The 22,595-nt window shown below is 46.1% G+C and overlaps 7 protein-coding genes across 9 annotated transcripts; 4 read left to right on the forward strand and 3 right to left on the reverse strand.

Annotated features, from left to right (window-relative positions):
* Positions 1-236: 236 nt before the first annotated feature.
* LOC122620122 (cilia- and flagella-associated protein 58) lies at positions 237-3,338 on the forward strand. 2 transcript variants are annotated; one of them, XM_043797437.1, is made up of 4 exons: positions 237-904; positions 968-1,585; positions 1,651-1,967; positions 2,027-3,338. In XM_043797437.1, the coding sequence occupies exons 1-4, from the start codon at positions 390-392 to the stop codon at positions 3,229-3,231; spliced, it is 2,655 nt and encodes an 884-aa protein (XP_043653372.1). In that variant the 5' UTR covers positions 237-389; the 3' UTR covers positions 3,232-3,338. The 2 variants fall into 2 exon arrangements, with proteins under 2 accessions (XP_043653372.1, XP_043653373.1); XM_043797438.1 differs by having other exon boundaries at positions 784-890.
* A 31-nt stretch (positions 3,339-3,369) lies between these two features.
* LOC122621541 (cilia- and flagella-associated protein 58) lies at positions 3,370-6,308 on the reverse strand. Its single transcript, XM_043799438.1, has 7 exons — positions 6,216-6,308; positions 5,941-6,160; positions 5,592-5,881; positions 5,086-5,534; positions 4,714-5,030; positions 3,696-4,657; positions 3,370-3,639 (listed from the first exon to the last, which is right to left on the reverse strand). The coding sequence occupies exons 1-7, from the start codon at positions 6,306-6,308 to the stop codon at positions 3,370-3,372; spliced, it is 2,601 nt and encodes an 866-aa protein (XP_043655373.1).
* Positions 6,309-6,557: 249 nt separating this feature from the next.
* Positions 6,558-8,254, reverse strand: LOC122621132 (palmitoyltransferase ZDHHC16). The gene is made up of 6 exons (XM_043798890.1): positions 8,098-8,254; positions 7,870-8,017; positions 7,490-7,799; positions 7,218-7,429; positions 6,831-7,156; positions 6,558-6,780 (listed from the first exon to the last, which is right to left on the reverse strand). The coding sequence occupies exons 1-6, from the start codon at positions 8,139-8,141 to the stop codon at positions 6,675-6,677; spliced, it is 1,146 nt and encodes a 381-aa protein (XP_043654825.1). The 5' UTR covers positions 8,142-8,254; the 3' UTR covers positions 6,558-6,674.
* Positions 8,255-8,317: 63 nt separating this feature from the next.
* Positions 8,318-10,022, forward strand: LOC122619301 (NKAP family protein CG6066). Its single transcript, XM_043796141.1, has one exon. The coding sequence runs from the start codon at positions 8,405-8,407 to the stop codon at positions 9,785-9,787; it is 1,383 nt and encodes a 460-aa protein (XP_043652076.1). The 5' UTR covers positions 8,318-8,404; the 3' UTR covers positions 9,788-10,022.
* Positions 10,023-10,141: 119 nt separating this feature from the next.
* Positions 10,142-12,438, reverse strand: LOC122619300 (protein SPT2 homolog). Its single transcript, XM_043796140.1, has 4 exons — positions 12,309-12,438; positions 10,886-12,176; positions 10,605-10,817; positions 10,142-10,547 (listed from the first exon to the last, which is right to left on the reverse strand). Exons 1-4 carry the CDS (start codon positions 12,369-12,371, stop codon positions 10,477-10,479), a joined length of 1,638 nt encoding a protein of 545 aa, XP_043652075.1. The 5' UTR covers positions 12,372-12,438; the 3' UTR covers positions 10,142-10,476.
* Positions 12,439-13,214: 776 nt separating this feature from the next.
* On the forward strand, positions 13,215-16,974 carry LOC122619851 (large neutral amino acids transporter small subunit 1). Its single transcript, XM_043797047.1, has 6 exons — positions 13,215-14,214; positions 14,785-15,298; positions 15,505-15,705; positions 15,787-15,936; positions 16,074-16,251; positions 16,320-16,974. The coding sequence occupies exons 1-6, from the start codon at positions 13,766-13,768 to the stop codon at positions 16,379-16,381; spliced, it is 1,554 nt and encodes a 517-aa protein (XP_043652982.1). The 5' UTR covers positions 13,215-13,765; the 3' UTR covers positions 16,382-16,974.
* Positions 16,975-18,111: 1,137 nt separating this feature from the next.
* Positions 18,112-22,571, forward strand: LOC122619873 (carbonic anhydrase 2). Of its 2 annotated transcripts, none has more exons than XM_043797076.1 (6): positions 18,112-18,190; positions 21,154-21,266; positions 21,339-21,429; positions 21,512-21,780; positions 21,846-21,996; positions 22,177-22,571. In XM_043797076.1, exons 1-6 carry the CDS (start codon positions 18,127-18,129, stop codon positions 22,431-22,433), a joined length of 945 nt encoding a protein of 314 aa, XP_043653011.1. In that variant the 5' UTR covers positions 18,112-18,126; the 3' UTR covers positions 22,434-22,571. The 2 variants fall into 2 exon arrangements, with proteins under 2 accessions (XP_043653011.1, XP_043653012.1); XM_043797077.1 differs by lacking the exon at positions 18,112-18,190 and adding an exon at positions 19,244-19,430.
* Positions 22,572-22,595: the final 24 nt, after the last annotated feature.

The following is a 22,595-nucleotide window of genomic DNA, read 5'->3' on the forward strand; positions in this document are numbered from 1 at the left end:
AGTACGTAGATGTATGTGGCAAGATGAAATCCTTAAATTGAATTTCAACAATAATAACAACTATATTAACACTAAAGATAAACATATATATTTTCTGATTCAAACTTGTAAAAAGAATGTAACAAACGAAAAATCTGTAAATTGAGTTTAAGAAATATACGCAATTTTATGCTTAAATAAAAACCAATCAACTTCATTTTTCTATTCCATTTTAGGGTTTCTGAAAAGGGCAATGCTAAACACAATGTATTACACTTTAACGTCACACTGATACACAACAATTTTTTTTGTTGACTTTCAATTTTTTGTTCTTTGATTTTCGGTAGGATTTCTTCGTTGTCCTGCAATCCTTCGCGGTTTGTTTACCTTTGTTAGTTGATACCCTCAAGATGAAAACCATGCAGCGCAAGATGTCCAGGGTCCAAAAGAGCTCCTCTGTGTATTCCAAGACGATTTCGATGGTGCACTTGGAGGAGCGATTCCGGGATAGCATAGAGCCGGCGCAGATAAATCTTGTGCGAGATCTCGACGAGAAGTTCTTCTCGAATTCATACCAGCTGGTGCAAGGTCTAAGCGAACGCTTCCCCTTCCTCGCGGGCAAGGTTAAGTTGTACGTGGACATCCTCTTCAGACTACACGCGCACTACGTCTCCGAGGTGGACCAAGGTAGGGCAATGCACGAGAAGGTGAGAACCGCGGACGAAAAGCTGAGAATGGCCCTGCGAACCACGGCCACCTCGGAGGCGATGATGGAGCACCTGCGTGAGTCCTTGGAGGACGCCTGGCGGAACGAGGACGCTACCAAGAATCGAGAGGAGACCATGCAGCTCCAGCTGATGTCGGTGGTGCGCGGCGATCAATCAAATATGCCAAGAGCCATGACCGAACAGGTACCAATCTCTACGTGAGTTCTTCCTCCATTTTCATTTGACTTCTCCTAACCTGCTAGAACTGATCTTTTTCGCAGCAAGGACCTTCAACTTCATCGCTTGGTCCTTCGGGAGCGCGATAGGCTGGCTGCCGAGCTTAAGGACTACCAAAAGCGTTTGCAAACTAACCGCGTTTACTCGGAGACGGTGGAAGGCATGATTGAGGTATCCAAGGAGATTATCTCCAAGCTCAATGCGCGGGTGAAGAAAGCGGAATCGGAGAACTTTAGGCTGGAGCACAGATGTAATGTGGAGCAGGATAAGTACGAGGATCGGCTGCTGCATCTGAACAAGGAGCTGGCAGCCGTGGTGCAGCAAAACCAGGAACTTCTGGCGGCAGATATGGATTTTGTGGAGCTGGCTGCCACCAACGATGCACTGAAGCAGCGCAACGATCGTCTGTCGCGGGAGAACCATACCCTGACCAAGTCCTTCCGCCTCATGGAAGAGGAGAAGAACAAGCTGCAGGTGAGCCTGAAGGTGGCCGAGGGTTTCAACGATGCCCAGAAACGGGACAAGGCAGATCTCGTGATGGCGCGCCGTGCAGCCGAGCGGGATGCCAAGAAGAAGGCTGACGACGCAGTGCTCTTGGAGCGACGATTCCACCTGCTGGCCAAAAAGAACACGGAGCTCAACGATCAAGTTCTGGTCAAACAGTGAGTAAATTATTGTTCTTAGAATAAGGTGGATAACTTACCTGTGCTTGCAACTAACCTTTAAGAAATGAGCTGAAGGTGCAGGAGAAGAAGATAATGATGGCCACCGCCAAACTGGATGAGGCCATCCGCCAAAGGGAGGAAATACGTCGTTCGCGGGAAAAGTTGAGAGCGGAGATCACCCGTTTGAATGACATTGTGGCCGGAGTGCGACACGAAATCGCTTCTATTCGCCACCAAATGCAGGATCTGCTAACCGATCTTTTTCGCGCCCACAAACAGCTGGACGAGAAGGACCTGCAGGTGCAGAAAATAGCTCGGGAAAAGAGGGAGCAGAGCCTGGAGCTCAATGATGCGTACAAGAAGATCGATGGGATCGAGGGTAAGCTCCACGAAAGAAACTATTATAAGTTGAAATTAATTCTAAAATGATTTCTGTAGAGACACTCGCCTTAAAGACTGAACGACTGGAGGTGCTCCAAGTGGAGCTGCAGCAGAAACAGCTGGAGTTCACGAACGTCAAGAAGCAGATGGAAGTGATCCACTCGGAGAAGGTCATGTTGATCAAGACGATGGACATGTGCTCAAGGGACCGCTCCACGCTGCAGAACACAATGACCAAGCTGACGCATCAGATCAACCAGATGACCAGCTCGCTGGCCATTAACGAAAAGGAGATCTCCAGCCTGAAGAACCAGATTGAGCAGCTGAACCGAACTGTGAAGCAGAAGCAGAACGAGATTCACTCCAAAAGTCGCCTGTTGGCCAGCACAAAGTCGGATCTTCGGGAGATGAAGATCCGGGTGGAACAAGCCGCCCACACCATAGACACCGATGAAAAGCGATTCAAGCACATGGCCTGTGCCCTGGAAGAGGTCACCAAAGAGAAGAGCCTGTTGGGCTTGCAAATGGTTAGGAGGAATGATGAGGTGCGTCTGCTTAAGGAGAAACTGGATATGATGCAGAAGGCGATCGATCGGGGAACCATGCAATACAACCAAAGGGTGGAGGACATCAGATTGCTCAAACTGGAAGTGGTAAACCTGCGAACTTCGCACGAGTGCATGCAGCGCGAGGTGGGCAACAAGGCGGCCATGCGCCATGATGTGATTCGATTGGAGCGACAGCTCAACCAGGAGAGGCTCAGGGTATCCGCCTACTCGGAGGAGCTGTCCCGCCCCTGTCGCATCCATCGTTGGCGTGTCATGCTGGGCAAGGATCCGCGCCGTTTCGAGTTGATCAGCAAGATTCAACAGCTTCTGAAGCGCAACATTCGGCTATCCGTGGAACGGGAAAACAAGGCCAAGGAGCTAGCGGAGTTGGAGCACGTTCACGAGGAGTTCAAGCGCCAAATGACATATCTACCCGATCCGAGTGTGCGCCAAAAGCTCTGCATCCAGCAGCGCATCAATCGCCGTCAGACCCGCCGACTCAAGGTCATGAAAGCTGAGCTCAGGATCAACGAGATCGACCTCAAGGCCAGGGAGCACCTGATAGAGGGTTTCCAGGAACAACTGCGCCTGCATCATCGGCAGAACAAAGAGAATTCCACTGGTAGAGGGGATTTTTCCATTCGCAATGGCAAGGCGTCCGACGATGAATTCGCGGAACAAGTGTTCGACATGTCTGCCAGCTGCGAAAGTTAATCTAAACGAGCTGAGTGATAGTAAGTTAACATATGGAGGCCCACCTCCAACGTCGATAGGGTATCTTTTACACTTTCAGAATATTAAAGAAAACATTGTTATCAAAAGTAATGTGTATATTGTATGGTAATAGTAGTATTAGAGTAAGCTACTGACCATCTTGAAACCCGCACCCAGAGTCCTAGGCAGCTGGGCGGGCGCGGAGTAGCAATGCATCTGCTCCAGCAACTGTCGCTCCTCCAGCAGCTTCTGCTTGTGCTTCTTCTCCTCTAGCAATTGGGTCTTGGTTAGAGCCAAGCTAGCACGCATCTCTTCCAGCTTCTCCTTCTTCGACTTCTCGTCTGCCTCCCGGGCACTGAGCTCGGCCTTCAGAACTTTCAGCTTCCGATCCTTGGCGGATAGGTTGGCCTGTTGGGATATAAAATATATAAATTCGATTATAATAATTATCCGATGTTGTATACCTTAACGGTGTTGAGCTCCGCTCGCACTTTATGGCTGGGAAGCTTGAGCATGAACTCCCTCAAGGCCGCATAGAGCTGTTGGGCTTCATTCAGGGCACGTTCCTGCTCCAAAGCGGCCACATTCTGCTGGAGCAATTGCTTTCGCAGGATACTTATGCGCCCGAGGAGATCCATTTTTTCTGGATCCTTGCCACTCAAGAGACGCCACCGATGGACGTTCATGGGCGTGACCATCTCATCCTGCAGAGCACGCGCCTTGATGCGTTCCTGGTTGAGCATGCGATGCATTTGCAGCAGCTCCTGGCGCAGATCCGCTGCACTCTCTCTATCCGCGCGCAAGACATCCCTTTCCGTACGCAGATTCTTTATCTCCACGCCCATTAAACGCATGTCGTCCTGACACTGGCTGCACTGCCTCTGGGTCTGATCGTACACCGTTTGCAGGTTCTCCTGGCTGTGCTTGAGTCGATCGAACTCCTCGTTGCGTTTGGTCAGCGCCGCACTGATAGCATTCTTCTCGTTCATCAGGTTGTCCACATCCTTGCGCAGGCGCGCCAGCTTTTGCTCATCCTCTTGGAGTGACTTGGCATGCCGATCGTTCTCCTTCCGCTTGTCCAGCAGCTCCGCCTTAGTGTGCTGCTGCCCCAGCTGGGCATGCCGGATATCGTTGCGCAGCAGACGGCGCTCCTTCTCCATGCGGTCGATCTGCAACTGGAGTCTGGACATCTCGGCGTCCCTGTACCCGATCTTTGCCTTTAGTTTCTCGACGTGCGCCTGTAGATTCACAAGTTGATCGCGAAGCTTCTGCCGCTCCTCATCGGCCACCTGGACACTGCGCTGAAGGGTCTGGCGCTCTGCGGCAAGAGCATCATGCTGTTGCTGGAACTTCGAGCACTTTGCCTCCAGGTCGCTGATGGTGCGTTTCAGTTCAATCTCGTAGTTCTCCTTCAAGTGCATCTCATCTAGGAAAAGTGTGCCAAATTAAAATAAGAGATAATTAAAAAGTTAAAAGCCTTACTTTGCAATGCATCCAATTTGTCGATCCAGTGCTGAATCTCGTCCAGCTTTTTGGTCTTCTCCTTCTTGAGCTTGTTGGCGTCCTCGTTGAGCTTCTTCAGCTTGGTGTCCATCGTGGTGATGGTGTCCTTAAGAGCACGCACTTCGTGTTGTGCCTCTTGGTGCAGTGCATTGCTCTGCTCGAGCTGTTGGTGTTCAGCCTGCAGTTCCCGCCGTAGGGAATCCCGCTCTTTGGTCAAGTTTTCGTTGTTCTTCTCGAAATGATGTACCACGCGACGCATTGACTCCAGTTCCTTGTCTTGAGTGCCCAGCTGGGTTCTGTAATGTGTTGATTATTAAGTAGAGTATCTCTAATTGAATATCAGCCTTATACCTTAGCCTTATGTTCAGTGTTTCCACTTCTCGTTTGGCCTCATCCAATACAGCATACTTCCGAGCAATCGCCTCCTGGGACTTGGCCAGTTTCCCATTATCCTGGCGCACCTTGATCAGTTCATCCTCGCGCACCTTCAGTAGATTGATGCGCTGATTCAGAGCCCGTTTGTTCTTATCCCGTTCCTGCACTGTGTACTCCAAATCCACCGTGATCTTGGCCAGCTTGTTATTGGCTGCGTTGTGCTGGGTATTTAGGTGCTCTAGGTTCGTCTTGAGGGACAGGATCTGCAGGTTCTGGCGCACTTTCACTTTGGTTAAGTGCTCGTTGGCGGCTTTCATGTGGGAAATTTGCTCCTGATAGCGGGACTCTTCGGTCTTCATTGTGGAAAGTTCCTTGGTCAAGGCATCACTTTTGCGCTTTAAGTTGCAGGCATCGCTGGAGGTTTCCTGACATGTGAAGTATTTATTAGATTGATGGTAAATAAGAGTAATCATTTAACGAACATCCAGTAGCTTGAGTAATTCCTTGTTTTTGGCCTCCAATCCTTCGATGGTGTTGTCCAGTTCCGTGGCGTAGGTCCTTTGCAATTGCATTCGCTTGTTGAGTTCGGCAATCTCGGCGTTGAGACGCTCCCGCTCCTTGCCATCGTCCCGCTTGCTCATGGCCAGTCGTTTCTCATTCAGATGGGCCACCATCTGCTCTGATTCATCCAGTTTTTCGCGGAGACTTAAGACCTCGTCCTGAGCGGATTGTTCACGAATCTGAGCCGCATCTTTCTGCTTCCACGCACCCTCTGCCAATTAAAACTCTTATTTAAGCTGTTTTTATTACAAATATTTTAATACTACTTACCTATGACCCCACGTAACTCCTCAATGGTGGCCATGTCCATCTTAGTGACCCGAGCAGCATTTTCCAAGCGCTCTTCCAGGCTTTCAATCTCCTTTCGCAATTCCTGAGAACGCTCCTTCTCAAGTCTCAGATCGCTTTTATAGCGACTGCCGCAGATGAGCAACCTCTGGACATTATCCGCATTGTTGGGAGTGTCCTTTTGTCGCAGAGCTTTGGTGGCCTATAGATAATATTTGTATTATACATCGCTAAGCTTCGATTTTTTAGTTAGGTACCTCAGGGATTTTGTCGCATAATTCCTTGTAGAAGTCATCATCAAAGTCATCTGGCACCAGAGGCTCATCTTCTGATCCGGAAGCCTTCGACATCTTTAAGTTCTGAGTTCTTATAAGTCTTATTGAACAAACTCATAGCCTTAACCTTGTCCTGGCAACAAGTTGCCATACCGGCACAGGCTGTCAAGGACAACGCAAAACGATTTGTATACTAGTTGTGTCTTTTATTAAGCTAGTAGTAGTATAAAAGCGTCATTGTGTTTCTAGTCGTCATGGAAACAAAGTACATGCCTTTGCATCGTAATGCATTTAAGTTTTGAGTAAACTTTGGAATCGTAAAAGGTTTAAATTACTAAATTTTACTAAATAAAAGCTTTTCAATCCTACTAAATTGAGCTTAAACGTAAACTATTAACTTAAAATTGACTTGCTGGCATCACAATAGCTTTTATTTTAGAATTACGGCCACTCGTCCTCGAAGGGTGCATCATTTACCGTGTGGAAACTCAGCCCAGTTCCTTCGGGCTTGTGCCAGGATGGAAGGATCACAGTTCGCCAAAAAGATCTGCGGGATTTAAATTACAAAAAGGTTTCTCCTTAAGAAATTTAACTTACCTGCCCCGCACCAGACCCAAGAACAGCTTCCAGTTCTTTTTGGTGCCAAAGTTATATGGATTAATATAAATGCGCTGTTGCTGGAGATGCCGTTTTCGCTCCGCTTCGTTTATATGAGCCTCTACACTTGTCTCGCCACGAGTGATTAGCTTGGCGTGCCAAATGGAGAGGCTCCCGAGAGCCAAGACCACGGCCACATTCGTGAATGCCATGAACCAAAGCGCTCGTCGTCGACCAGGCGAAGCGGCATCTGTGTCCACAACGGGTGTTGGAAGATTGTGGACTGCTGGAGGCAGCATAAATTCATCGTACTCATGCGGATGTGTCTAAAGTCAAAAAAAAGAAGATGAAATAAAGACCTTGGAAAAAGTCACTTTACTTAATTACCACTGGAATGATGTGCCCACTGAGGTTAAATTTGACTGGCTGCCCCTCCAAGGGCTCAATTTCCGTCCAGTTTTCGCCATGCTCCAGCCACAGGTATTTGTGGCCAATCTCCAAGCCAAACAAAATAAGAAACAGGCAGCCCAAAGTGGTGTACGTCATGTAGAGGAAGAAGTATCGATGATTACCATATCCCACACAATTGTTGAGCCAAGCTATATAAAGAATATATGAAACTTAATGCCGAAAGGCTTATTAGAACTGCAGATACTCACGACAGTGGTGATCCATTTTAAGGATGCAGCGATTGCAGATGGAGCAGTGATGAGTCCTCGGTGGTTTGGGAGCTATGCACTTCCCGCACATGCTAACCGCTTCCACCAGGGACACGCCCTCCGGCGGATGACCGGCCGGCGTGATCACAGCCATAACGTAGTGGAAAACCACATTGAGCAGCAGCCAATTTCCCACAACGAGAAGGAAGTAGGTCACCAACTGACTCTTGGCCCACCAAAAGGGCAAGCCAATCCAGTATGCGATACTAACGACTGAAGTGGTTAAGGCAGCCACACCAACCACAAAGAACTGATAAAATTAAGAAACAATAAAACATTTTTAAGAACTATGAACAAAATGTTATGTAGCATAGTGTTACCGGTCCCAGGCAGTGAGTGTAGTTGTCCACAAACCAAAAAATGGGGGTCAGACAGACGTCCGAGGCGTAGGAGGAGTTCATATGGGCGTTGAACGTTAAAGAGTGCCAGCAGTGTTTCATATATGACCAACGAAGCCGCAAAATTGATCTGATAAATAAGTAAACAATAAACAAAAACATTGCAAATTAGTGTGGTACATTTGGGGATTGGAAGATTTCAAAGCTTACAGCAACTCCTGAGTGGAGTGGCCCCTCCACGTAATGCGCGCCATTGGTAGCAATTGGTAGCACTCCTATTATATTTTGTTATATTTATATTACAGCATTTTTGGCAATAAATAAACTTTATTTTGGCGAGCAAATTTGCAAAGTTCGTTTCGGTGTGACCTTCTGCTGCAATAATCTCTTAGTCAGCTGTTGCCTATCGATGAGCCGCGACCATCGATGAAGTGGGCTATCGAAGTCGGTTCACCAATAACCACAAACGTTTGTTTTGCATTTTCCGGTGAAATTGTTGAATACTTGTATTTTCAACATGCGTTCACGCAGCAGGAGTCGCAGCAGGCAGAGGGAACGCCGCCGGTCCGTTTCTAGGGGTCGTTCTCGCTCGGAAAGAAGGACCTACCAGAAACCGCAACACAGGAGATCAGTTTCCCGGGAGAGGGAAAGAGACAGGGAGAGGGAGCACCACAGGGAAAGGACTTCCAATCGCAACTCTCGTCGCTCCAGAGAAAAGGATGCAGTGCCACACCGCCGCAGAAGCCGCTCCTCGTCCTCCAGAAGCTCCAGCAGCAGCAGTGACAGATCCAGTCGGTCGAGAAGTCCCTCCAAAAACCGCAAATCCCGCCCAAAATCCGTGGAACGCTGGCCCAGCGATCGTTATCATGAAAACAACGATAGGCGGCAGAATCCTTTTCGGGGAAGAGCTCCAGAGGGCAGTTTCATTAATGACCCCGCCGAACCATCGTCTAGGTCGCAGCACAGAGGCAGAGGATCGTCCAACCACCAATTCAAAGGTGACTCCAAGGCTGTGAATGCCCGCAGGAACCAGAGGGTTCGCATTGGCGAGGAGGGCGTACCAGATGTCTGGGGCAAGAGCCCATCCCGGCCAGAAAACGACGATGTGGAGCTGGTCAAGGGTTCTTACATAGGACCCAAGAAGAAAAAGAAAAAGGGCAAGAGCAAACACAAGAAATCTGAAAAGAAGTCGAAGAAAAAGTCAAAGAAGTCCAAAAAGAAAAAGAGCAAAAGAGATTCAAGTTCCTCCTCCAGTTCTTCCAGCAGCGAGGATAGTAGCGACGAGTCCAGCAGCTCAAGTTCCAGTTCGGAAAGCGAAGATGAGTCCGAGGACGAAGATGTGTGGCTGGAAAAGACTGCCGACGGTATCAAGAAGTCTAAAAAGAAAAAGTCTTCTACCAGCAAAAAGGACAAAAAGTCTAAGAAAAAGAAAAAGAAGCGTAAGTCAGAGTCGGAAAAGTCCAAGAAGAGCTCCTCCTCGAGTACCAGCAAGTCCAAGAACAAGGAAAGTGGCACACACAACGACGAGGACGTGGGACCCTCATTGCGACCCGGCGGTAGCCTCAATCAAAAGGATTTCGGTAAGGCTTTGCTGCCAGGAGAAGGTGCCGCCATGGCTGCATACATTGCCGAGGGCAAAAGGATTCCCCGCCGTGGTGAAATCGGCCTGACTTCCGATGAGATCGCCAATTTTGAATCCGTGGGCTATGTGATGAGCGGCAGCAGGCATCGGCGCATGGAGGCCGTCCGTATCCGCAAGGAAAACCAGCTGTACTCCGCCGACGAGAAGCGCGCTCTGGCCATGTTCAGCAAGGAGGAGCGACAGAAGCGCGAAAACAAGATTCTGTCGCAGTTCAAGGACATGATCCACTCGAAGCTGCAGGCCAAGGACAAGAAGTAGGAAAGCGTCATACTATGTTAAGGATATGGTCTTCAAGGTAGATTTCCAATAAATGCCAAACGTACTTCAAGATGTCCGAATTATTGCCTCAAATTCGACGAATGTCGTAACTTCATAAACTTCTAAATATTTTATATGTACAAAACAAATGACGATCGTAAATTAAAGACATTTTTGGTCTATTCATAGAGTAACTTAATAACTTTAATAAACCCAGGAAAGTTTTTGGCGGTAAATTGTTTTGTTTTTATTGTGCAAAGTATAAAACGAAATGAATTTAGAAGAAAGCGCTTTAGACCCTGTAAAGACGACATATTCAGCACTTCTGTGTAATGTGTAATAAAACATATTTATTTTGCCAAGGCGAAAAAAAACTTTATTGCTGTTCGCTTTTTCCTATGCAATTCACTGGATTTCCTGTCCGTCAATCTACTCGAACTGCACTTCAAATCACCATTGCATTCCTGTTGCACTAACACAGCGCCTTCTCCAGCGACAGCACACATAATTATTATTAAAATTCAGTCGTTGCATACTAATGAATCCAAATTATCATATATGGGAATATACATATCATGCCAAGGCTCTGCGGACAAAATCCATATGGCGACGGATTAGGCCAGGTCGGGATGAAATACTGTATGCGACATGGCATACACACATTAAATCTATGGCTGCGCTTATCCGTTTCATCTTCTGGCCATTTTCTGTTTCTTGTGCGCCGCCTCCAAGCGCATGTCCTCGAGATCCTCTTGCATACCTGCGAAAATGATGTCATTATTATGGGTTATTATTTGCCATATGGTTTATTACGTACCCAACTTCTTGCTGATGTACTCCTCGCGCTGCATTTGTGCAAAACTGGATTCCATCCCACGATCATCGTCGTCTATTCCCCTATAACGCCGCTTGTCATACCCGAAAATGTCGCGGATATGGGAAGATATATCCTCCTCGCAGTCGCCATCATCGATGAAGTCATCCAGCTCAGAATCGTATTCATCCTCGTCATCGTCGTCGTAAATGCGTCCTTTAAAAATCGAACAATACATATATATATATCTTAAAACCTATTTAATAGCAAACATGTTTAATTACTTTTGTTGACTGGCGGTTCGACAGTTTTTCGTCTCTTGACATCTGCGGGCGGGAATTGTCGTACGACCTCTGATCTCTGAACATTCGAGGACGAAACAGGTCGCGTCTTTCCGGCCGGCGCTTTGCTAGAACTGGAGCTAGGTTTTCCAACCGCCGATGCAGTTGACCCAGGCCTAGCAGGCACTGGAACTGTTTTAGTAGCGGGCTTAGTGCTTGAAGCAGAACTTCGACTAGTAGAGGAATGGGAATTGGAACTCGATAAACTGGTGGAGCTTGAGCTGCTTTTCGTTGGCTGTGGGGTCGTTGGTTTTTTAAAGCTTTCACTTGGTGGATTGGCTGGCTTGGCTTGATTCAGCTTGGGTATGCGTCCGTTAGCCTCCATGCGATTGGGGATGGGTTTCGAAATGCCCTCCTTGCCATCCTTGCCTTCACTTTCCCGCATCTTGAGGCGCCGGGCGCGCTGCTCGTCTTGCCGCTGGCGCTCTTCCATCTCACGTTTTTCACGGGCCGACAACAAACGCTCCGGTTCCTTTTTTTTCTGCACCTCGAAGACAACGGGCTCGTGCTGTTTCTTCTCAGCTAAGCGAAGCAAGGCTTGGAAGTCCATGGGCGGCGGCTGAGCAGGTCGTTTTACCTTCGCACGACGCTGCTCCTCCTCCTGCCGCTTTTTGCGCTCCTCCTCGCGTTTCTCTGCGTTCGGGTCATACAGTGTTTTAGAGGTACTATAAGAACGGGCCACAGAGGCATCCTTCGACTTGGTATTGCTGGATGGGGTAGTACTTGTACTGCTTCGCTGACGAGTGTGACTCCTGGCCTCCTCTCTTTCCCTGGTGATGGCCGCCTTTACGCGCTCCTTGGTCCCAGAAAGATCTCTCAGCGACTGTGGCCTGCTGGGTGCGAATCCCTTGTCTTCCTGGACATCTCGCACTTTTTCAATGTACTTCTCGTAAAAGGCATTCGCTTCGTTGGACACGTAGCCATAGTCATCGCCCTGACCCTCGCCCGCCTCGTGGCCATCGATGGCCTTATCGTAGTCCTTGGCATCCTCTAACACGGATTTGTTGGCCGACTTGGTTACCTTCAGCATTTTACGGATCTTGTTCTTGGACTTTTCGTCCCTTTTCGCGAGCAGATCATTAAGCTTCTGGCGCTCCTCGCGTTTCTTTTTCGCCTCCTCGGCCTCTTTCTTTTGGAGAAACTTCTGGATGTTGTTGGACAGCTGCTTGGACTCTTTGGACTCTTTCTTGGGCGGCGCATACTTGGTGCTGTAGTATTTCCCCTGCCCCTGACGCTAAAGGTGAAAGATGACAATGATCAGATGGTACGTATGTTTTTGGGTCACAAAGGGAATGCAGACGAAACCGCGTTCTCCGGGTTTCAAATCTCACGCAAAGGATAAGCTGGACACCTGTTTGCTTCTCACCTCATCCTTAGTGACCGCATCACTCTTCTTTTTAGCAAGGTGCAGCAGAGCTCCAAAATCCATTTTGTGATCCGAATTCTTCTCTTGATTTACTTTTAGCTCATCAATAGGTCTAATGATATCGATTGGCGATAGACTTTCGACCAACCTGGTCTACTGTTCGTACCGATAGGAAAACAGAAACAAGCACGTGAGTGATTTTTCGACACGCGCACGACAAAATATATTAAAGAAGTGAATTTAGAAAAAAACTTGTTTTTAATTCATGATAAATAATTTATTCCAAAAAAAGGAAACTAAAAAAACTAAATTTTCAACTCTAATTAACATTTTATCTTTTTTTTTCTCTTCTGTAAGCCCAATAAAGTAAGTCTTTTTATTATTAAACAAATTTTTTTTTATTTATATGATATTTATTTACTTTATTAAACAAATTCAATACCTGTCTACCTGTTTATTGGAAAATTTTTTCGAGAATTTTGTATTTGTTTTAAAATAGAGAGTGTCCATTTTTAGCAATGTTCTTCACCCACGATGGTCCGTTTCTAAAATGCCAGTCTCCAAAATAGAACGTTTTCTTCGTGTGTGCGAAACGGCCACACTCTCCCACAGATCGCGCCTCTGCTTGTGTTTAAAATTTCGCGCGCAGTTTCCATTGGGCTTAATCATTTAAAGAATCCCTCTCAGATCAGATCTTTAAAAAATGGAAGGCGTCAGATTTCTATTCTCTAAGCTTCTTCTATTATTTAAATAGCTGTTCATTTTCAGTTCCAATAATATAGAAGGGTCCACTTTTTAAGATTGATTTTTATAATATATTACAGACAAATGACAACAAATTACATATTTAATACAAAAAGTGCACCCTGTATCTTGCAGAAAAGCACGCCAGGTATTTCAGAGACAGGCCAGCGCTGGTCACACTGCGGCGGTGCTCGGGAAAACGTGGGGTTGAAAAACCTTTGACCGATAGTGTGCCAATTCCACAATAAAACCGCAGAGTTTGCACAATTCGGCGGTTACCTCGATGTCTGCTCTTATTTACCAGACCCATTAACCGAATTCCGCGAGACGGAGTGTGAATTTTCGTTCAAATCGTGAGTTTCATGTGCGAAAGACTCATCTGCGGGGTGTGTTGTTGGTGCGAGCGAGAGGGCAGCAAGCGAAGAGCCGACCAAAACAAACTAAGGCTAGCCGGCGGAAAAGGAAGAAGAGGAAGAGCAGGAGTAGATAAGCCAAATACAATACAATTGAAAAACACATTAATAAACATACAAACACACGCACACCACGCGGAGTCACACCCACAAACACACTTGCCTCGTTTAATCAATTAACGGGACAACGGCCAAAGAAACAGTTACAGTTCGCTTTCAGACGTCGCGTGCGAAGATTGTGTCACAGAGCAGCGGGATAATAATACCTTAGCCCTTGGACACAATACATATATAGCCGCCATGCCCGCCGCCGATGAACTGCAGTCGCCGTCCAGCGAAATGGTCCTGCTGACCCCCAGCTCCGGAAATCCTCCCTCCAGCATAGCCCAACCAGCGGCGAATCCTGCCGAGAAAGCTCAGGGTCGCGAGGGATCCGCCGAGTCGGTCAGCAGCAGGGTTGTGATCAAGAAGCAGCTGGGCCTCCTCGAAGGAGTGGCCATCATCCTGGGCATCATCTTTGGATCCGGTATCTTTGTGTCCCCGAAAGGTGTCATCCGCGAGGTGGAGTCCGTGGGCGCTTCGCTGGTCATCTGGGTGCTGTGCGGACTGCTGTCCATGATTGGTGCCCTTTGCTACGCGGAACTTGGTACTGCCATACCAAAATCTGGAGGGGATTACGCGTACATCTTTGAGGCGTACGGATCGCTGCCTGCTTTCCTGTACCTCTGGGATGCCATGATGATATTCGTGTGAGTCGACTGGTCAATTTTGTTTGAATATTCGCGAATATTTCGACGCTAAGGTTTTCATTATCTCTACTTGATGGGAAAACATGTTTACAGTATCAAATTGCTTTCGGTAATTGATTTCGAATTACCATATTATCGCCATTGGCGTAAAAGTAATAGCTCATTAACCTTTTGTTTATTAACCCTTGTTTTTTACGAAATAGCATAGATAAGCATGGGAAGTACACAGAACCTGATTTTCAGACAGGGTCAAGTTCAAGAACTTTTCAGATAAGACTAGAAAGATGGAATACTTTGGATCGGTGTGGATGCAGCCGGTTTTTCAAGGTTAAGCCTTAGAAAGTGAAAGAGGCTTATCACTTAATCTGCGCTATATATATTTATTTATTGGGGCAGTTCCGCCAGTTCTGCATTGAGCGTTTTATTGCCTGCTATTTTTGCTGTTTAGGATCGGCGATAAGCGCAAATATCTGTGTTTCCACTTTTGCATGCGGACAGTATCAGCAGGACATATGTCTGAATGCAGTCTGAAAAAATTTTCCACTGATTGTGTGCTCTTATCTCTTGCAGACCTACGACCAACGCCATAATGGGCCTGACGTTTGCCTCCTACGTGCTGGAACCCTTTTTCGGCGGAGCCTGCCACATTCCCAAAATAGCGCTGCAACTGCTGGCGGCCATCACCATCTGCTTCCTCACCTACCTGAATTCGTACTACATGAAGGTGACCACCAAGATGCAAAACATCATCATGTTCACCAAGATCGCCGCCCTGGTCATGATCATCCTGGTCGGTCTGGTCTGGATGCTAATGGGCAACGTGGAAAACTTCACTCGACCCTTTGAAAACACTGAGACTGATCCCGGCAAGATGTCGGTGGCCTTTTACTCCGGCATATTTTCGTATGCCGGCTGGAATTACTTGAACTTCATGACGGAGGAACTGCGGGATCCATATCGCAACCTGCCGCGTGCCATTTACATCTCACTGCCTCTGGTCACCGCCATTTATGTGCTGGCCAATGTGGCTTATCTGGCCGTGCTGTCGCCCTCGGAGATGATCGCCTCCAATGCCATCGCTGTGGTGAGAATTTAGCGACCCCGTTCCGATTTGCAGTCCGATCAGATTAGACATGAATCAGTAAATTAGGCTGATTTTGTCTATTTATAGCTTAAAATTGCAAAAATGCGATCAACTGCTAGGAATGTTAAATTATTTGATCGGAATCAGAAAAGTCAATTAAACCAGTGGGTTTTCAAATGATTTTAATTGATCTTTTTCCTTCACAGACCTTTGGCGATAAGATTCTCGGCATCTTTTCACTGATCATACCCATCATGGTGGCCATCTCTGCCTTTGGCGGCCTTTCCGTCCACATCATGACCTCCTCCCGCATCTGCTTTGTGGGTGCCCGCAATGGACACATGCCGGCGATTCTGTCGCACATCAGCGTGAAGAGCTACACCCCGCTGCCGTCGCTCGTTTTTCTGGTGAGCTGCGCCCCTCAATTAGCGCACAAATGATATTATGTAATTAATCCCTAATTGATTTGAATGTGTCCCTCTCGGCAGTGCTTTCTCTCCATTGTGATGCTGGTGGTGAGCGACGTGTATGTGCTGATCACCTATGCCAGCATTGTGGAATCGTTCTTTATAATGTTGTCGGTGTCGGCGGTTCTATATTTCCGCTATACCCGGCCCTGCATGGAGCGGCCAATTAAAGTGAGTATAGCTTAATCAGTGATGCCCATTTAGACGTTCTATAGCCAACGAGATTTTTACTCCGATAGCAACGTTATAGTTCTAGAAGCTGAAACTCTTTAGCAACACTAATCTAACTATATTTGCTGCTGTGACAGGTCGCCGTGTGGATTCCCGCCCTATTCGTCATCGTGTGCGCCTTTCTAGTCGTCGTGCCCATCTATGTGGCGCCCTATGAGGTCGGAATGGGGGTATTAATCACCATAATTGGCATACCTTTCTACTACGTGGGCGTCGTGTGGAAGAATAAGCCGAAATGGGTGCAGAGCACGATTGGTGAGTAGCCCTTCACATTAACCCCAATGTGTGCCATTGTCCGACATTTATATGGTTTTCTTTTCTAGACTCGCTGACCTTCACTTGCCAGAAGCTCTTCATGTCCGCCAAAGAGGAGAAGCAGGACTAAACTGCCATCAAAATTACACAAAGTGGAAATACTGGAATCATTTTTCAAACGATCTAGCCATTTGGCCTTCCAAATGACTACCTATTAAATCTCTATATTGATGTGAAAGCTTGAGGACGGGACAGCTTGGCTCGTTAAACCTGAATACCAAAAAACGAAAATACCTAAAAATGCGGAAGACATGACCTGTACATCACAAGGACTGGAAAACGAAGTCAATACTATTTCATATTTCTATATTTATATTTATAAACCATGACAAAAGCGTTTACCTAAAGTGCAAATTCATCGAATAGTAGTTTAGTATTGATTTTTAGCTTAGCATTTATTTTGCACTGATTAAATTCGAAAACTAAACCAAACCAAAGTAAGCCAAAACTGTTTGCCAAAGTTGCGATATTCAGGTCGATATTTGCCATATAAAGCAGTTTCATATCATTTTTTTGTTGCTTATTGTTTAAATATTCGGTTATTGTTTTTGTCCCTCATTTTACTACCTAAGTGCATTGCATTGCAGTTTGTAATAAAGATTTTTGTACGTTTCAACGAAGCGCTTTGAATTCAATCTTTTAGGCGCTGCTCGCAAAAGTATGCCACAAGATTTCTGCGAAAGATAAAGCAAAACAATTGATAAGGTTGAATTGATTGAGCATTGCGTGGGATGTAAGCCCATGCCTCCGCTAATCAATTAGGGCTGATAAGTAATGGGTCTATTTTAAGCCATTCACGACGGAGAAGTCGCGATTTTGGCCAAAAATAAGTCACAACCTGTCGCCCCCATTGACATTTCGGACAATCGGAGGCTTGTGGAATGACGCCAACGCTATATTCGATCACTGATAGAGTATTCCATGTGGATCCAGAACCGCGTCTAGGTGTTTTTAATTGATAAAACTGGTGCGCTTATCTGGGATTCTCCGCACGGTTCGCAGGTGCGCCCGTCTATGCGAAATCTGGGCGAGAGTAGTAGACTGATTTGTATGCGCCGTATTCGGCGTCTCGTTTAATGTCTTTTTAAGTATTTATATGCAGGGAGTACGTCTAGTTACCAGATCGCTCGTAAAATCGCCTCAATAGGATTTGATGTTTTTTATTATGGCCAAATAATTGAGTTATTGCGACTGGCCGAGCATCTCAAGTGCGTTGGGAGGCTCCCCGAGCCGTGGTTGTAACTGCTTTATTACCAATATTAGATGTTAGATGATTGCTATCTCACAAGTTGGGGCCTCAGATAGAACAATAGTTGGCTAAAAGGCTGCTAATTGCCGGCACGTGAGTTCCGCGTCAAAAGAAGCCACCTTTCGCACTTGACGAACTATTCCACATTTATTGATCGATGCTGACAGGTGACTTAGTGATCGATATGGGGGCGTAAGCTAGCAAATATTGATTTATTCTGCTTGACGTTTGCATAATCAATTGCATGCTAGATTAAATGGAAAGGCCTCAAACGGTGGGGAGTTCCTCTTGAGCCAAACTGCTCATGTGATAATCATGCGATTATACTCTGATAAATATTGACACCTTTTTGGGCCATAATTTTGGGCTCTTCACAATCGTGTTCAAACAATTATATTAGCAGCGGGAAAATCAATAAGCCGAACGGACCGAATAGAACCGGTAACCGAATCAGATTACCTGAAACTAGATTACCTGATTCAAATCGGATTATTCATATTATGTTCTCCTTGAGAGAAACAAATTCCTTAACAATTATAGTTTACATACCATAAGTAGTTGAAGAGATGGTATACAAAGTAAGAGTAAAACTGATCGTCATATTGCTTCTCAAATGTTACTTGAAAGAAGGTAAACTAATGTACAATACCCACAGTCTTTATTAATTAACATTTATTATAAAAATTTCAAATATGTACACATTGTCTAACAATCAAGAAGTAACACCTTTTCCATCACATTTTTCCTCAAGTGTTTTACGACGGGACTCTGACAACAGAAATCCCACTCTAAACCTTGGCATTCAAAATGTCTGGCCTATGATATCTGGACAATTCAATTGCAAATGTGCGACTTCGTGTGACTACTCAATGGCCACCATAAAGATATAAATAGATATCAGAGTGCCCTCTACAAACGTATGCAATTTTAAACTCTATCATTCCCACATGTGGATCACGAACTGCCCATACATGTGTAATATCGGCGTTCTGTAACGCATGAGCATGAAAACACGGCACAGATCTGGCATAATAAGCTGAAAACGCTCCAATTCGTATAGCCGAAACTTGAAAAACGTGCGAAAATCGCTCAATGAATGTGCCCCATTGCCTCGGCAGCGATCGATCGGTTGGATTTTTTTGAGGACTCCGCACTTAATTAGCGACTTTCGACATGACGTTGCCGCGACTTGTTGGCTCAGTAGCGCGCAGTGACTATCCGAAAACAAACAAATAAATCGGCAAATTGTATGCAAAACAAAATATTATCGTAAATGATCGAGGGCGGCATTAGGTGCGAATTATGACGAGTTTTCCCCTTTGATTTTGGCCAGCATTGATCGACATAATGACGCCCTTCTGGGCTTGGCGGTTCGATTGAGTTTCCGTGACGTTAAGCATACGCCGTGTTTGCGCCGTGCGTTAAGCATACGCAGGGTGGTGCAGCCGTCTGCTACATTTAATTGAATTTCGCTAAGTGGGCGACTTAGTGGGCTGGCTTGCACCATGTTCCTCCGATCCTCCAGTACCTCCAGTACCTCCTCGCCAAATTCCCATCGATCGATCGATCGTCGGCTGTTCGCGCGACTCTTTTGCACAGGTGTGTGTGTGAGTACGTATCTGTGTGAGCGGTGCACGCGCTTCGGGCGGGGATTTCAGCTTTCGAATTTTCAAGTAGTTCGTTGACTGCCCGCTGAGGAAGTTGTGAAGGTGCTCCGCCAGCGAAACGTCCGCGCAGTCTAGAATCCGTCACCCGATCGGAAGGTGCTATAGCCGCTCGTCAGGAGTTGAGAACTTTGGAACGGAACCGTGAACCATGAAGTTGGCCACTTTCTTCGAGGCTTTGTTTTTGCTAATCTGCTGGTCGCAAGGTAATTGCATTGCCATTTCTACGAAGTCCTGTGACTCACTCGTGTTTGTCAGGGTCCAAGCTGTGCAGATAGATACTATATAGTGAACTCAAAACAAAAATAGCCATAAATTGATATCTATTCGCGGGAAGTACTTTTCTTTGAGAATTAATGGTTTGTCATACCCCCAGGCAACTGTGCACTGAAAGAAAATCACCAATTTTAGTTCTTTAATTAAAATATATTGTGTTTTTTTTTTAATTTCTTTTCTCATTATTACATAAAATATATACTTCTTTTTTTTCTAGAATAGAAAGTGAATTAGTGCTTGATCGTTTCTATTTGTGCATTGGCTTCGTGTCTATTACGAAATGTCAATAGCTGATATTGGTGGGATCTTGGCATTAGCAGTCATAAGTACACACTTCACGAAGCTAATTTTGACCAGTTTAATGGTGTTCATTCCACTTGAAACTGTCAATTAATATATTTTATTTGACGCCGCGCCATTTGATTTAGACGTATTGCTGGACTTGAAGTTTTTGAGGTTTTTGCTTTTGGCCAGTCGTTAGCACTTCAAAAACTATTCAAAATGCGATCTGTCATCTTCGGGGAAGCTCCATAAATACTATTTACATGCTAAATGGAAATCTGTAATCTACTTCCCAAGACTTTAAAATATATTTATTTATTTTCCTCATTAGTACGGACTTAAAAGATCAATTACAACGGACAAATGCAAATAGTAGCTGAAAGGAATATGTTTATAATATATAAAGTGGATGACATAATGCCCGATGGCCATACCTGACAAAATACTTAATTTAACTAATTTATTATCTAAGACTTTGATAGCCGGGACTGAAATAAATAATATAATATAATAAAGGTTACTACAAATAAACAACTAATTAGACTAATTCATCAATCGACGAGCAGTGCACACAAAAATGTGTGCCTAAGTGACATATCGACCAGTTGTGCAGACAATGGCACAATGGAAAACCATGTCATATGATATGTTAATTCGCAGCGAGCTCCTCAAACTGAAATTATCACCAATCACATGCAAATTAGCCGTTAAATAAGTATTTCCTTTCGCCTTGCAAAAGATTCCATGGAATTTGCTGCCAGCTTTCAATCGCATTGGAAAATAATGAAAACTGTTTGCTCGCGCCATTATCTGGATCTAAATCAATATCAATCGCGGCGATATCTAATTATTGGCCCGAACGTGCCCTTGGCGTCCGCACTCTTTCCGAGCTTTCCCTGGAAGCCTGTTTACCCACCAAGTTATTTATTTGCCCAGCCATTGACTAAAAACAAAAGAAAGAGATATTCAATATTCGTTACGGAGGCCCATTTATTATGCCGTAATTCACAAGTGCTCGTATATGTCAGAGATAGCCCCGGAAAATCGGGAGAAGGTCAACCAAAGGGGGTGAATAGCACCCACCGGCACGGGCACGTGATCACTCATCAATCGTGGACTCAAGATCGCAGATTGCGGGTGACGGCCACTCTGCGAATGGGGAAACACTTTAATCATTTTGCCTGATTCAGGACTAAGCGCGCATTCCAGTTGCTAATTGATTGCGGTTTTGTTGCGGAAAGACTGCACATAGTAAATCCGAATGGCATATAGAATACATTTATTTGCTTATAACTTTGTTCGGAAACAAACTCTCTAAACAATCATGAAACATCGTACAGTTTTGTAAACCACACATACCTTCCTTTCCAGCTGTCAGCAGTCATGTCTTCGGCTACTCCGAGCCCAACCAGCGACGCTGGGCCCGTCATCATGGTCACTGTGCGGGGAAGACCCAATCCCCAATTGCCATCACCACCAGCCGGGTAAGTCCAACCAGCAACTAAAGGCCCAGCCAAGCGGGAACCCAACTAAGCTCATCTGCCTCCTCCTTTCAGACAATGGCCATTCATATGCCGGCGGTGGACATGATTGGCTACCACAACCTGCTGCCCTATCCCCTGAAAATGATCAACAATGGACACACGGGTATGATTTCACTTGATGTCCACTGAAATTACCTATTTTTGACCAGTGTAGAATTAGTGCTAATTAATCCGGTGCTTTTCAGTTTCCATCGGCATACCCAAGGTGAATGTGTCTGAGGTGGGCGAGGATTTCCTACCCTACATCCGTGGCGCCAAACTGCCCGGTGAGTTCGAGGTGGAGGGTCTCCACTTCCACTGGGGCGACAAGAACAACCGGGGATCCGAGCACGTCATCAACGACATCCGCTACACCATGGAGATGCACATTGTGCACCGGAACAAGAAGTACGCGACCATTGGGGAGGCTCTTAACCATCCGGATGGTGCCGCCGTCCTGGGCTTCTTCTTCAATGTGAGTGGTTAAGGAGTTGAGCTTGTCTCGACTGATTTATAAACCGATTTGCGTTGCTTCCACAGCTCGACGAGGATGAGGGTCCCGGCCTGGTGACCATTAACCGGCATTTGCATCTGATTGCCGACGCCAACCAGGAGGCCACGCTCAACGTCACTTTCTCGCTCTCCTCGCTGATTGCTGGCGTGGATGTGGACAAGTTCTACACCTACAAGGGTAAGTAACTTAAGAAATCTAGTCTTACATTACTGATCATCAGTGCATTCTATTTGCAATTAGTATTCAGTGAGCGTTTAAGCAGGCAATACTCACTGATTACCTGACATCGAATCGATGTCTACAAGCGATGTTTATCTTTAATGTCACTCAACTAAATACTGTGTGTTGGTTCTCCAGGTTCCCTGACCACACCGCCCTGTTCGGAGGCCGTCACCTGGATACTGTTCCCCGATCCCATCCCGATTTCGCCCAAGCAGATCTCCCGATTCCGTCAGCTGTCGGACACGCAGGATGGAGCGTTGGTGGACAATTTCAGGACCCTGCAGCCGGTGGGCAATCGCAGGATATTCGCACGCACAGGACACGTGCGCCACACCTCGATTGCCACATTGAAGAACGAGGGCGAATATCTCAAGTACGACTGGTTCTACTGATCTATCGACTCGAACTGGCAGCCGGATGTGGAGCACTGTGCCATCCCATATTAGGATACCTCTAAACTAAGCATTTAATAAGTTACACTAACATTTAGTCTAGGCACTCACAGAAAATAAAAAGATTAAAAACAAACAAATAAATTCATCGAAAGTCGGCAA

The sequence above is a fragment of the Drosophila teissieri genome, chromosome 3R, assembly GCF_016746235.2.
Source record: "Drosophila teissieri strain GT53w chromosome 3R, Prin_Dtei_1.1, whole genome shotgun sequence".
NCBI classification, from domain to species: domain Eukaryota; kingdom Metazoa; phylum Arthropoda; class Insecta; order Diptera; family Drosophilidae; genus Drosophila; species Drosophila teissieri.